This window comes from Nicotiana attenuata, unplaced genomic scaffold (assembly GCF_001879085.1).
Source record: "Nicotiana attenuata strain UT unplaced genomic scaffold, NIATTr2, whole genome shotgun sequence".
NCBI classification, from domain to species: Eukaryota; Viridiplantae; Streptophyta; class Magnoliopsida; order Solanales; family Solanaceae; genus Nicotiana; species Nicotiana attenuata.
In genome coordinates this window covers 411,280-426,743 of record NW_017670668.1, presented here as the reverse complement: position 1 = coordinate 426,743, position 15,464 = coordinate 411,280, and the positions used below count along the sequence as shown (strand labels likewise).

Below are 15,464 nucleotides of genomic sequence, written 5' to 3'. Positions count from 1 at the left end.
ACAGGTGAGCAAAAATCTTAGTGCTCATTCTAACATAGAATGTTTTAACTTTTCACTAAATAGTTAGTCAATTTAAGAGAATGTTAACTGACATTTTGTAATCTAATAATAGTTTCTGCTTTTTATTCTGTTTACAAGGAGACACTATCTTTTCAGCTTCTTTCCCATCATAGAAAATTAATTCTTCTACTATTCAAAAGTATTTTCTTTTCAAAAACTTAGCAGAACACCCAAACTATTCAAAATAAGTCTTTTAAAATTTTAAAACATAAGAACAATTAGTTTCCCAAAATTTTGACCAAATCAAGATAAAAAGCATAAGCTATCGGTTTATTTAAATGCTTAATCATTTCATAATATACTTAATAAATTACATACCAAAACTGAAGTCATATCCATATGCCCAATACTAAACTAAATAGTATGTAGTAAGTACTTATAACATAACCCTAAGCTTAAGTTTCTATTCTGCAACTCTATTCAGTTCTTGAGTAACATTATGCAGCCCTTCTTTACCCTCCAACATCTTGTGTGGAGGGTAAAAGTGAAAGTTTAAGGCACCATCTCCACTTACATAAACAACCTTAAAAACATCATACTTCAAATCAAGTGAAAATCCATCAAAATAAGGAAGAACACTCCTAGAATCTTGATTCAGTATGTAATTGTAGCAGCATTGCAAAGATTTCCACACGAAAATGGCAGCAACCTTTGGTATGGTTTGACACTTCAAACAAACTCCAGCAACCGCGCCATCCATCTTCTGAAACCGGTCCTTGAATATGGCTAAGCACGCGTAGGAAAAATGTTCGATTGGCATGTCATGATGATGGGAAGAAGAGGCCGCGGAGTTCATGGAAACTATGTCCCCTGGGTAGAACTTCGCGGCGGGGGAATGATCCTTTGATTCTCCAGCATATGCATCATAGAAGCCATGTTCCAATAGGATTGCCATGCTTGATACATTTGTTAGCATTGAGAGCTGATCATGAAAGGAAAAACAAGGAACATTAGCAATTATGTAACAAGGATAGAAGAACCTTTAAGTAATACACAAAGATTATAACTTCACTGTTCAAAAGGGCAGCCCAGTACACTAAGCTGAGTTTACTGTACGCAGCCTTACTTTACATTTCTGTAAGAGGTTGTTTCCACGGCTCGAACCGGAGATCACATGGCAGCAACTTTACCAAAGGCTCCCCTTTATTTTCCTCTCTTGTTTGATTGGCATAGAAGATGAGAAAGGGGAGTACTTCATATTTAAACGAAATTTGAGTTTAAGGTCTATGAATTGACAGCGCATAAATTATACATCATTAAGTTAAATTTACCTATAATAACAAGTAACTTTTTATTGAAAGCCCGATATGATACAACAAGAAACAAACACAGTGTAATTCCACGCGTGGGGGGCAAAGAAGCTTGATATGATAACCTTATTAAGCTAACTAAATAAAGAAGTAGAAGCATCATTGTATTATCTAACTTACAAGTAAGTCCTTATTCTCACTAGATCTCTTTATCCATGCTCCATACCATACCATCTGCCCTCCAAAAAAAGACAGTATAAAATTAATAATCAAATTCACATAAGCTAGAAAAGAAGATTACATAATATACCTATCTACTCCTCATCCTCGCCTCTACCAAGGGGCAGAGCTACGCGATCTGAGGGGGTTCAATTATCTTCGTCAAAAAACTATACTACTATTTAAATAGGGTATAAATAATTGAAGACATACCATATTGCCATGAATACTTGTAAAAATGGCACTATGAACACATCCAAGACTTTCTGTAGAAAAAGAGAAATTCTTGAGAGCTTCCACAACATCATCTACAATCACTATTGTTGGCCTGAATATGAAAAAACTTGTGTCCAAGTTTCTGTTATTAAATGGAAAAAAACAAGCCATAACATTCAATCTTGTTCTTGATTCAACTTTCCTTCAGTTTCCCCTTTATTTGAATTTCCTCTTCTAATCAATTCAAATGCATTTCTACAAGAAGAAAATAAATAAATTAAAAAAAGGAAGAAAAGGGTATTTGGAATGTGGATTTTGTTGGACTGATTTATTCGTTTGAGTTTCAATAAAGGCATGCAATCAGTAATTTTTTCTTTTGTTGGCCAATGTAGTTTTTCGGAAAATTCCTATTTGGTCTAGCACTTTGACTGGGATCATCAAAGTCACTAATTATTTTGTTCTCAATTTAACTTTTCATGCTTTTAACAATTCAATATTGAGTTTATGTTTTTGTATGCTGACAATGTAAATTTTTTTACATTACCAAGTTAATCTAAAACAATAAATTATTGCACGTTTCAAACTTGATATGGTAACTTGAAAAATAGAGTGATAACATGTTAGAATCGGTTAAATTATACTTGATAATTTATATATATATATATATATATATATATATATATATATATATATATATATATATAGCAACTTTTGTTAGTTAAAATTGCCAGCAACTTTTGTTGGAATATTCCCGCAGCCCAATTTGGACTAGACATGAACTCTCGTGTGCCCCTCATGTTGTTATACTGTAATAAACTTCAATTAATTAATGATTCATTCAAGAAATACATTTTCTGTTGACTTTTATTATTTTTGTTCAATTTATTGGGTACGGGGTACGCTGATATGAATTAAAAAAAATTCAAACAAACACTTTATTTAAAATAAAAATAAAAGATGATTTTTTGCATCCAACCTTGCAATACTTGGGTAATAGCCTGTTTGGCCAAGCTTCAAAAATTAGCTTATTCTGAAAAGTATTTTTTTTGTGTGTGTTTAGCCAATTAATTTGAAAAGCATATCTGAGCAATAACTAGTGTTTGACCAAGCTTTCAAAAAATGTTTCTAATTGTTTTTCAAAAAAGTGCTTTTGAGAAAAAATAATTTTTTTGTGCTTTTCCAAAGCTACTTCTGCTACGACTCAAAATCACTTTTTTTTTCTTGCAAAACCTTGACCAAACACTTCAACTTTTAAAAAAAAAACGTATTTTTTCGGAAAAAAATATATATTTTGACTTTGGTAAACCTTGGCCAAACAGACTATAATTTTTCACTGGAAAGTTGATGAGTCAGAAACCAAACTCGAAACTAGATGACCAAAGCCATCCGACAAAAGAAGTCGTAAGGGAGCAGTATATTCAATTAGACATGTTTGAAAATTTAAACATAGCTACCTAAGTACAAGCCATGTATTAATATAGATCAACAAAGTTATATTTAAGTCAAAATCTTGGATAGGATTCCTTCTACCGGTTCAAGCTATGAAAATAAAATAATAATCTGAACATGATTATTTCTCCCTTTATAAGTCATATATACAGCACAAATTCAGATTGAACAGGCCCACGAGGAAGTAAAAAAAAAAAAGGTCTATAATTTACGGGCATTTTGCATTTATATCCAGTTTTTGGGTCACCTTTTAACATATACCCGCTTTGCACAAAAAATTGTAAGTGTACCCGCTTTTCGAGTAACTTCAGAATACGGGCCTGAAGTAGCAAAAATTTATGTCTGAAGTTTGAACTTCAGAATGTTTTGCCTGAAGTGTAGCCTTATCAAAGCAAAACATCAGATATATTTGCCTGAAGTTTGGCGTGACATGCAAAGACAATCACGCAAACTTCAGTTCATAGTGCAATGGCAAACTTCGGTTCAATAAAACTTCAGTATATTTTGGCTGAAGTTTTTGTTTTGTAATTGCTGAACATCAGCATTCTAGGAGCTAAATTTTTTGTTTTATATTTGGTAAACTTCAACATTGTTAGAGTTGAAGTTGTTATGTCCATTACAGAGAAAGAAATACATAATTGATTAGGGAAGCGATACATGTATCTCCCTTATTTCTACACACTATTTAGAGAAGCAAACTCAAGTGTACACCAGTTGCTCGTCCACTTTGGATGATGAGGTTTTCATGGTTGGAAATGGTCTTCTGGTGCAAGGAATTTATATGGAGGTTCTGTTCTGGACAATCTTAAATGTTTGACACCATTCTAACTCTTATACAACTTTCAAGAATCTAAATTCATTAAACTATTCACAATGTAACTTTACAGAACCAATCAATAATACTTATACAAAGTCTCATATGTTTGAGAGAGAAAAGAAGAAGAGGAAAAGAAGAGTAGGAAGAAAGGAGCGCATGGGTCAGGAGGAAGAAGAGGAGGCGTCTGAAGTTGTCAAAATTAGGATATAGGTTAAAGAATTTTAAAAATATGGGTATAGGTTATAATGGGGGCGACCAAATAAGGTGCCCCGTGCAATTTTTACATAATGTACTCTTTTCTTCTATTTGTGTGGTCAATAATTTACTAAGGATCTAACTAACCCCCCACCCCCTTTTATTGCTATCTTGCGTCTGTAGTGTTATGACAAAAGAAATAGATCGGTAAGAACATTAATAGAGACTTCAATAAGGTTTAGAACTAGTAAAACGGTGGACAAGTAGGAAAATGTTTCTCCAGTAAGGCTTGAAGTTTGAAATTTTAACATAAGCATATTTAGAAAGTCCCTGCTTAACTAAAGCTAAGGAAAAAAAAAAGTAACACTAAGATAACATCACAATATCATATGATTTTCAATTCCAATTATTGTTATACTGGTTTTCATGATAAGACAATAATCGAAAAAGGGTTCAAAATGCCCCTAAACTATTGGAAAAGGTTAAAAATACCCTTCATCCAGCTATTGGGCTAAAAATACCCCTCCATCCACCTTTTTGGATCACTTATGCCCTTTGACTGTTAGGTCAATGCTGAATTAAAAATAATTATTATTCTTTTTGTAAAACTTTAAAAAAAAATATTTTTCAAAATATTTTTATTTTTTAAACTAATGCACCAATAGTCACTAATTTAGTAAAGCCTTCTTTTTTTTTCAGTTTTTACAAAAAAATATTCTTTTTTCATTTTTGTTTTGAAAACTCAAAAAAATTGTAAAAATAGAAAAAATGTTTTTAATAAAATATTTTAGTTTATTAAAAGCTGAAAAAATATTTTCAACAAAATATTTTCGTTTTTGAAAAGTATTTTTTTTTTCATTTTTTCAGTTTTTCTAAAAAAACGAAAATATTTTTTCTTAAAAAAAACTGAAAAACAAAAATAAAACGAAATGCTTTAAAAAAACTGAAAAAATGAAAAAAATATATTTTATTAAAAACATTTTTTTCTGTTTTTACAAAAAGCAAAATTCAGTTTTTACAAAAAAAAAATGCTTTACAAAACTGAAAAAAATGAAATTTTTTTTTTTGTAAAAACTGAATTGTTTTTTTTTAAACTGAAAAAAATTAAGAAGACTTTACTAAATTAGTGGACTATTGGTGCATTAGTTTAAAAAATCAAAAATAATTTGCAAAATATTTTTTTTAAGTTTTACAANATTTTCAACAAAATATTTTCGTTTTTGAAAAGTATTTTTTTTTTCATTTTTTCAGTTTTTCTAAAAAAACGAAAATATTTTTTCTTTAAAAAAACTGAAAAACGAAATGCTTTAAAAAAAACTGGAAAAAATATATTTTTCAAAAACAAAAATATTTTGGTTGAAAATATTTTTTTCAGTTTTTAAAAAAATAAATATTTTATTGAATACATTTTTATTTTTCTGATTTTACAATTTTTTTCCAGTTTTTACAAAAAAAATGCTTTAAAAAAACTAAAAAAAATATTTTTTTTGTAAAAACTGAATTGTTTTTTGTAAAAAATAAAAAAAAAAAAATAAGAAGACTTTACTAAATTAGTGGACTATTGGTGCATTAGTNCTTTTCCGGACAATAATTATAGTTTTTTACCATCAAATATTATGGTGAAATGGATAGAATCTCTCCACTCTTAACCAGTAATCTCGAAATTGAATCCTGAAAATAGAAAAGATCCTAATAGGAAACGCTTCCCTCCTTTTAATGATCTCATGCAACTCGAATTCGAATTAATCGAGACTCCAAAATGTATATTAATCACAGTGAGAAATGGAAAAAAGACAATAATTTATGAGAATGTGAATGCAACTTAAAGAAATAAGCATTTATAAATAATAAAAAAAGATATCAATGCAATTCACCACTAAAACTTTATCAATCTGAGGAACTCAAGCAAATATACAATTCAATACATTTCACCACTAGGATTTTATATTCGAGGAACTCAAGCAAAATAAATAATTAAATACATAAGCGGATCCAAGATTTAAAGTTTATAGGTTCCTGTAGCAACTTTAAGTTTTGTTTTAGGTTAAAACATTGTCTGCATTGATCATTTATGCGCGAAAAGTTACATGTTGAGTTTGGCATCCCAAACTTTGTACATGATCATTGAGATGAGACAACTGTTGTTAGTCCTAACCAAAAATGTAGATGACTATACAAAAACTATGGTGGGTTAGATGTGATATGTCCTGGTTTGGCAGTTTTGATTCTAAACGATGGTAGATCCCATCTATCCATGTTGACGAGTCCTTTGACTTGATTAGGGAGATCAGCAAAAGAGTTGAATACATGGATCATATCACTACTATGGCTGAGACTTGCTAGTTTATCTGCAGGTCTGTTTGCTTCTCTGAAACAATGGATGATAACAAATCCATGCTCTTCAACTATATCCTGGATCTCAGTGATGATGCTCTTAATCCTCCAGGGAACTTTCTGTTCTCTTCTAATGCATCTAGTGATGAGCATTGAGTCAGTTTCTCCCAAGACTAGCCTATAACCATTTGCAGCACACCATTTGATTCCAAAGAGCATTGATGTTGCTTCTGCAAAGTTGCTAGTCCCTGGTCCTAGAGGAATAAAGTAGGCAAAAATAACTATTCCCTGATTATTCCTGACCAGGCCTCCTCCACCACACGTTCCTTGAATACAACTCCCATCACTATTAAGTTTAACAGCTCGGAATGAGGGTTTGTTCCACTTGATAATTTTTAATATCCTCCGCTCTATCACTGCTTCACACGCCACATATATTGTTTGCCAATCTTCTCCTAGTCTTGCTCTACCAAAACTACTGTTTAGTATCTGCACAAGAGTAAACAAAATATTAGTTTTGGTTCTGTAAAAAGATAGTCTAATGTTCTCAAATTTTTTGCTACATCTTGACTTCCATAACTCCCAACAAATAATAAGAGGAAGAATTCTGGTAATGAGTTTCGCAATGCAATTGCGAGCCTTGAAGTTCCACCACTTAAGAAGGAGCATTTTGAGGTTCATGTTGTTATAATCAATGCCCAGAGGACCAGCAAAGAATCTCCATATCTTCTTTGCATGTTCTCCCAAGCAGAAGAGATGATCAACATTCTCAGTAATAAGATTTTGATTGTTATTGTTGCAACAGTGGCATATAGGATCAATTTCAATCCCAAATCCTGCGACTCTATCCTCTGTAGACAGTTTATCTTGGATAACTCTCCATGTGAGGAAAGAGATCTTGAAGGGAACTTCTTTGTGCCAAACCCCACTAATATATCTGTTCATTTCCTTTCTCTATCTAAACGTCTCCCAAGCAGAGCTAACAGTAAATTATCCTGTATTGCTTGGCATCTATATGGCTTTGTCCACCTTATTTCTGCATAGCTTGATGTTTAGATCCTTGACTCTCCTTTTAGTTTCTTCATCTGGCTGCACTTGAAGTCTGCTCCAATCCCTACACCCATTAATGAGGACCTCATTAACTTTGATCTGGTTCTGTGTATTCGTGTCTTAGAGGAGAAGGTAGAGAGGACCTAAGTTTGACCATTTGTCGTACCAAAAAGACACCTCTCCTGCACCATTGCTCCATAAGATGTTGTTATCCACATCCTCTTTAATACTGCATAGAGTTTTCCAGCTCTGAGATTGGTCAGAAGTCCATTGAGCATTAGATGGATGAGTGTTGTAAAAAAAATTCCTTGCATGAATTCTTTCCACAGTGAGTTTGTAGTTCTCAGTGTCCACTATTGCTTGCTTTGAAAAGTATGAAAAATGTCAGATAAACACCTGATGTTGGCACCTCCTTCATTATAAGGGTAGCACAATTTGTTCCAAGAGGTCCAATGGTATTTACCACCTGTAACATTCCCTGACCAAAAGAACCTTGCAATATATTTTTCTATGATATCAATGGTACCTTTGGGAGGATTTGTGGCAGCAAGAAGATGTACAGGTAAGGCCAGTAACACATGTCTAATTAAGATAGCTCTTCCTCCCGTAGATAGAAACTTTGTTTGCCAACCTCTAATATTATTAATAATCTTGTTGACAATATCAGAGTAGTAGCATATTTTCTTTCTTCCACTAATAAGAGGGCACCCAATATATTTGATGGGAAAATGTTGATGGTTCATACCTGCGATGGTCCTTACTCTATTAATAGTAGCAACATTAGCATTATTAGCTACAGCAAAGCAGTTTTTTTCCTTATTGATGAGTTGGCCCGAGACTTTCTCATATGTTTCAAGAGTTTTTAAAATCATTTGAAGAGGCTTTTTACTACCATTACAAAATAGGATGGTATCATCAGCAAAAGAAAGGTGATTTATTTTGGGACCATTGACACTCATGTAAAAAAATTTGTAACCTTGTCTGTCATGAAGATTATTTAGCATCTTGGATAGGAGTTCAGCACTGATGATAAAAAGAGATGGTGAGATTGGGTCTCCTTGTCTCAGACCCCTACTAGATTTGAAGAAACCATGCCTTCCTCCATTTATAATAACAGAGTACCAATTGTTGGATATGTAGTTGTGAATAAGATGTATCCACCAATCACAGAAGCCTAAGTTCTTAAGTGCCATGCATAAGAAGTCCCAGGAGACTTTGTCATAAGCTTTAGCCATATCTAACTTAATAACAATATTTTCACCTCTAGATGACTTCTTAATATCATTGATAATTTCCTGGGCCAAAAGAATATTTTCTGTGATAGCTCTCCATTTTATAAAACCTGATTGATTTCTGGTTATAAGCTTAGGAAGGATGTTTGATACTCTGCTATTAAGGATTTTTGAGATGATTTTACTAGAGGAGTCACAAAGGCTAACATGTTTGAGATCAGAATTTTTTAGGGTGGTCTATTTTGGGAATCATTACCAAGTATGTGTGTGTGAAAACCTTAGGTAGTTTAGCACCTTGAAAGAAAGATTCCACTGCCTTACGAAGATCATTGCATATAATATCCCAGGCAGATTAATAGAAATAGCCACTTAGTCCATCAGGTCCTGGAGCACTATCCTTGTCCATAGTAAACACAGCTTTTAATTTCATGAATAGTAGGGATGACAATAAGCATGTTGTTGTTTTCATCGGTGATACACCTCTCTATACAGTTAAGAGCATTGAAATTAGTGGTCTGAGATTCCTGAGTGAACATCCCTTGAAAATGTCTCATAGCTGCTTCTGCAATACTATCATTTCCTTCCAGCCATTGGTTTTGGTCATCCATTATCTTAGTAATGGTCAACCTTCTTCTCCTTTCCTTTATAACACTATGATGTAGGCTGTGTTGGCATCACTTTCTTTAAACCACTTGTCTCTAGCTTTTTGTCTCAGAATACTCTCTTGAATCTTGAAGTATTTTGTGAATTCTGCTCTACATATAGAGAGAGCACTTCTGTTTTCAAAGGAGTTATCATTAACACAGTTATCCTCCAGTATTCTCATTTCTGGTTCCAATCTTTTGGGAACCTCATAGATATCATCAAAAGCCTGTCTGGACCACACACTTAGGGCTTTACACACATATTTGATTTTCTTATGGAGTGTATATAGAGGGTTCTCATATACTTCTTCTTCCCAAGTATCCTTCACTGTCTTGATGTAGTCTTGGTGTTCAGTCCAAAAATTAAGGAATTTGAAAGATTTGATATGGTTAGTAACCTCATTACTCATTTTGACAAGCAGAGGGCATGGTCAGAGCAGGCTCTTGACGTGTGAGTAACTGAGGTACTTGATAAAGTATCAAACCATGCACTATTGTAGACAAGTCTATCCAGTCTCTTCCAAATAGTGATAGGAGGGTCTTTGTTATCACACCATGTATATATTGACCCTCTGAAACCTGCATCTTGAAGACCACACTCATTAAGGCATTCTATAAAGTGAAGGCTTTCCTCCAATTTGTAGCTTCTATCCTTTTTTTTTCTTCACTGGAGGTGATAATATTAAAGTCTCCAATGACACCCCAAGCTCTTTGAATGTTGTTGGATGTATTCTTCAGGTCCTGCCATAGCTCTCTTTTACTTTCCCATTGCATTTAACATAGACAACTGTTTGGAAGATATAAGGGTGATTGAGATATTTTACACTAATGAAGACATGTTGCTCCTTATCTTGTATTGTAGTAACATCCACTTCAGCAGTCCAGAATATTCATATTTTGTTTGAGCAATTGAAAAAATCATGGTTCATGTCTAGTTTTCTTCTGTATCTATCCATTTTACCACTGTCTACAAGAGGTTCCTGTAAACAGATCAAAGGGATTTGAAATTGTTGTTTGATGGTTTGGAGTCTCTCCAAAGATCCTGCAGAACCTATTCCCCTTTATATTCCATGATAGTGTGTCTATTGTTTGAAACTTTTAGGGGTAGGTTCTTTTGGCTCTTCCTTGATTTAATCTGTGATCTAGCATTCTTGAATGAAATCCACACCCTAGTTTTGATAGTTCTTGGGTGAAAGATTGTCATATAAAATGATGTTTTGATAGACTAGTGTACGCTCAGTATACTCCAAATTCTGGTTGACTGAGTTGATATTAACTCTAGTGAGTTCATCAAAAGACTGAGGTTTTCTTTCTTCCTCATTGTTGTTTACTGTCGAGTCTGTCTCCATAACATCTAAGTCATGAAAGACTTCTTCTTATCCATCCCTTTCTTCATCAATTGAAGGATTTGGATCATGTGGTTCATGACTAGTATTGTATCTAATCTCTTGGTCTTTGTTCCTATTTTGCTCCCCAACATCTATATTCCACTCTACTAGATCCAGTCCTCTCCTACCCTATTTTGGGGATGTTAATAGGGGTCCATGTGCCCTTCTTATTAGTACCCTTTCTCTTGACTGTTCTATTGATATCTCTTGTTCCTTGTAGTGTAATGCCCTCTGGAATGCTTATTGTCTTTGTAAATTTCTTTTTTTTGTTGTGCAATTCCTTGCAATTCTTTGGGTCTTTGATAACTAAGATGATCATCTCTCCTTGTAGTTCAGATCAACATTATTGTAGTTGGTAGCAATCCTTGTTCTAGTATTTCTTATGTTGAGCCCTATTAGCTGTTTTTTTCTTTTTTCTTTTTCTTTATCTTTCTGAGCTTTGTCCCACCTTGTGGTTCTTTCTTGTTACTGTGTGTCCTAGAGATCTTGTGTAGAGTCTTGTTCTTCCATATTCACATTCTTGCAGATTGTGGTATCAATTAGACCATTCTCTATTCCGTCTTGTAGGAGATTGAAGGAATTGTTGACCTCTGTTCTATTGTTTCCCTGGTGTGTTCTTTGATCTGAAACCTTCTCATTGTTGTTCTTATTTTGTTGCTGGCTCATTGATGCCCCATTGTAGTTCATCCCTTTTCCCCTTCTTCTTTTCACATTTTGCCATTTGCCATTTTGATTGTTCTGACTGTGCATTCTTCCTGCCTGGGGCAATGTACTTTTAGGCTTCATCTGTTCTATATTCCTTCTTTGTTCTTGATTATTGACAGTAATCTGCTTCATATTGCTATGCTGAGTGATATGTGCCACATTATCTTCTTTCCATCCATAACAGTTTGCCCTCCTTCTTGTTGTTTTTCATATTGTACAGCCCTGCATTTATCTAAAGAGTGACCTTGAACTTTGCAGTGTGAGCAATAGGCGAGCGTAGTTTCATATTCTATTTTTTGATCAAATGTTTCCATTTTTCCAAACTGGTTCCTAACCTCCACTCTTACCATATGAAGTAAAGGTTTGGCAAGATCAATTTGAACTCTTAGCTTAGTAGTTGTGGGCCTAGTTTTCGTGGTTGTGGCCTTGTCCATAACCAAAGGTATGCCTATTGGACTAACAATCCTACACTGAGCATCTCATTCATAGTAGTGTCATGGTAAATCTGGAAGGTTAATCCAAATTGGAGTTAGGGACGTTTCAGACCCAGGCTTAAAATTAGTGGTCTATTTGATAATTTTCATACTGATCCCTCCAGCTAGGAGAGTGAAATCTCTAGAGTATATATTGTTAAAGTCTTCTTCATTTTCAACATTAATAAAAACATGGTATCTGTCTTTAGCTCTAGTTTTGACCTCTCCTTTAGTAGAAATTGTTTAGCAAATTCAGCTCTAATTTTGTCGATTGAAGGTCTGCTAGTTAGGAACTTACCAACAATGGTCCATCAGTATGTTTCTGCCAACAGCTCGTGCTCTTCTTTGGTGAATACTACCACAACTTTTCCATCTATCATTTCATGCTTTCTGGGTGGTAGTCTCACCTTCAATTTTGCTCTATTCCCGACCATGAACCCCAGCGCATCTGCATAAGAGCCCGTTTGGTTTTGAATTGAGGTATCATCTACTTCCATGGGTCTTCTTTGAAGTGGTGAAAAATTTTGGATCTTTGGGATTTGGTTGTTAGGTATAAGATCCGGTGGGTCATGCGACTTGGGGATCTGGGAGGAGCTTGAGGGGCCTCTGGTGTTGTCCATGTGGTCACGAGAGCTAGTTGAAACTAGCCGTTACTGGCTCTAGGTGACCGTTTGTGACGGAGTGTTCGAAGTCAGAGTGTTTGGTACGGCGAGCTTTAGAGAGAGAAACTTCCGTGGTGCAATTGGGAGGGGGGGAGGGGTTGTAATTGTTGCAACCTTAAGTAAATATACAATAAGTAGCTTGGTTCACAATCAAATATTTATCGATATTTAGTAAAAAATTTAATATATATACAAAGTATGTGTAAAAGTTATTGAGTTCACGGAAACTCATTTATAATAAGCTGGGTCTGGCCCTGATTAAATATAAGCTGCCACTAACTCTTACATTATTATCAGTCGACAAACTGTTCTATGCCAAATTAATATGGGAAGAATAGACTTGTTTGTCATTACATGTTGTAGATAAGGAGCGCCTATTAGTAATTGATTGGGGAAAGATTAGTGGGAAATTCTTGTATTGCTCATAACACTGAAGATGAAATAATATCTCTCTCTATTTCCCCCTTTAATTCTCTCCTGATTTCCATTTAGCGTGTTGTCTCTATCAGAAGGGTGCGTTTCGAATCGTGAAGTGAAAGAAAAAAGATATCATAATTGAAGTTTTTAAATAAAATGACTTTTTGATTTTTTTTTATATTAAAAAATAATAAAAATGAGAGGTGTTAAGTTTTTTTTATCATCCCGTCTTCGAGCTATTTTTTTGCAGGACGTCCCCTACGTTATTATCATCGCAGTAAAGTTTAACCAACTCTGTTCAAAAGCTTTCTTTTCCATAGCTTCTTAGGATTACATCTTGGTATTTTTCATTGAGCACGTTATAAAAACATGTGTTGTCATATTTCTCTATCAACACGACAAGTCTTATCAATATCAAAATTCACCACAAACAACTAGAAACAGTGTCTGTTAATCAATCAGTCAAAGAAACTGTAACCTGCGCTGCCCACCTTGGAAGACTTATCATATATGACCCAAATAAGTACTTTCTGTTCCAGTTTATGAGAACTTTTTTTTTTCGTTCCAAAAAGAATGGTTTTCTTTTTAAATTTGGCAATAATTTAGCTTAAAGTTACAATTCTACCCTTAATGAGAAGCTTTTATAACCACACAAATACTCTGGACCCCTTTTTAACTTGCTTAGGACCACAAATTCCAAAAGTCTTATTTTTTCTTAAACTCTATGTCCAGTCAAACAGGTTCACATAAATTGAAACGGAGGGAGTATCTTGACATCTATTGTAAGTATGTGATACTATTTGACATGACACACAATTTAAGAAAAAAGGATTTTTTTTTTTTTTAAAAATGCCATAAAAAATAAATCATAGAAATTCATGTAATTATAAATCATTCATTAAATAAAATCGAAAGTTCAATTCTTTTTCAGACATTGTAAAAGAGAGCGTTACATAAAATGGAACTGAGGGTGCATGCTTTGTTCATATCTCAATTGATCACGTCCGATGAAGAATATTAAAGGGAACATGTTTGTCAAATAGGGCCAGATTTTCTCGAAGCTATTATCAATCAGTTCACCATGTATGAAAAAGTCCCATTCGGTTCATTGAACCTCTAGACTAGTCTTTCAATTTGAATAAAGCACTAATGAGTATAGATGAATCCAGAATCTAAAATCATTAATCGGGATCTTTACACAAATAGTCAGCCATATTAATTGTTTACTTTTTCTAGCTATATACATAGATTATATATTGATTATACACATGAGATATATCAATTATGCATATATTGAGGGTGTTTGACTAAGCTTATAAGTTGGTCAAACTGGCTTATAAGCATATTTTGACTTATCTACACGTTTGGTAAACACCCAAAGTGCTTATAAGCCAAGTGCTTAAATAAGCATTTACGTGTTTGGATAAGTCATAAGTTGGTCACACTCAACTTGTGGCTTTTCAACTTATAAGCACTTTTAGTTTTACCCAGGCTTTTACTAGTTTACCCTTAATAATATTTTGTAATTCACAGAATACTTTTCCCAAAATAAATTTTTTAACTTTCTCTTCATTCTATATTCGTTGTTCACCCTTTTCTTTACGAAAAAAAACTTTTTAATTCATAATCTTTTGTAAAGTTTTAAGGGTATTTTAGTCTTTTTAATAAAAGAACAGCTTATCCAGCAATTTTTTACCAAACACATCAACTACTTATTATCAGTTTCAACACTTCTATCCAAACATGTAAATGCTTATTTAAAAAATCAATTTCAACATTTAAAAATGTTTTTCAGCACTTCATACTTATCAGCTATTTACAATCAGCTAATTCAAACGGGCTCATTATACATTCACCGGCTATTTTTAGTTTATGTGGTAAGGTAGGCGGGGCTATTTGGGTTAATTCGTCTTATAAAATATGTATATAATTCGGCACTTCTATACAAGATTAATAAGCTAATTCAATGGCGCCGTTGAACTTAATAGGAGGAACATGTTGCAATGCTCTAACTTTGAAACTTGTTTGATAAACCAAATCATGATTTTTAATACACATTATTCTTATCGAGATAGATTTTCAAATCCAGGATATTCGTTTTGTTCCAACATGATATTTAGTAATTGAAATTGCATTATATTTCTCTAAACGTCTTTTTCTCGCTGATAGCTGGATCAGTGTACATATTTACTAGTCCTTTTTAACTCAAAATGGCCCTTTAGGAAAAGAAGTTCCATCAGAAAATTTCCATATCCTCTCTGTGTTCCATTTTAAAACAAGCTTTATACAACCAAAATCAATTAAAAAGCTCTTTGTTGATTGATTATTTCATTTTGCTTAGCTAAGCAATTAC

The 15,464-nt window shown here is 33.5% G+C and overlaps 2 protein-coding genes across 2 annotated transcripts; both read right to left on the bottom strand.

Moving 5' to 3' along the window:
• Positions 1-294: 294 nt before the first annotated feature.
• On the bottom strand, positions 295-2,154 carry LOC109242078. Its single transcript, XM_019408906.1, has 3 exons — positions 1,743-2,154; positions 1,491-1,544; positions 295-982 (listed from the first exon to the last, which is right to left on the bottom strand). Exons 1-3 carry the CDS (start codon positions 1,914-1,916, stop codon positions 464-466), a joined length of 747 nt encoding a protein of 248 aa, XP_019264451.1. The 5' UTR covers positions 1,917-2,154; the 3' UTR covers positions 295-463.
• Positions 2,155-6,387: 4,233 nt separating this feature from the next.
• On the bottom strand, positions 6,388-7,485 carry LOC109242076. Its single transcript, XM_019408904.1, has one exon. The coding sequence runs from the start codon at positions 7,483-7,485 to the stop codon at positions 6,388-6,390; it is 1,098 nt and encodes a 365-aa protein (XP_019264449.1).
• Positions 7,486-15,464: the final 7,979 nt, after the last annotated feature.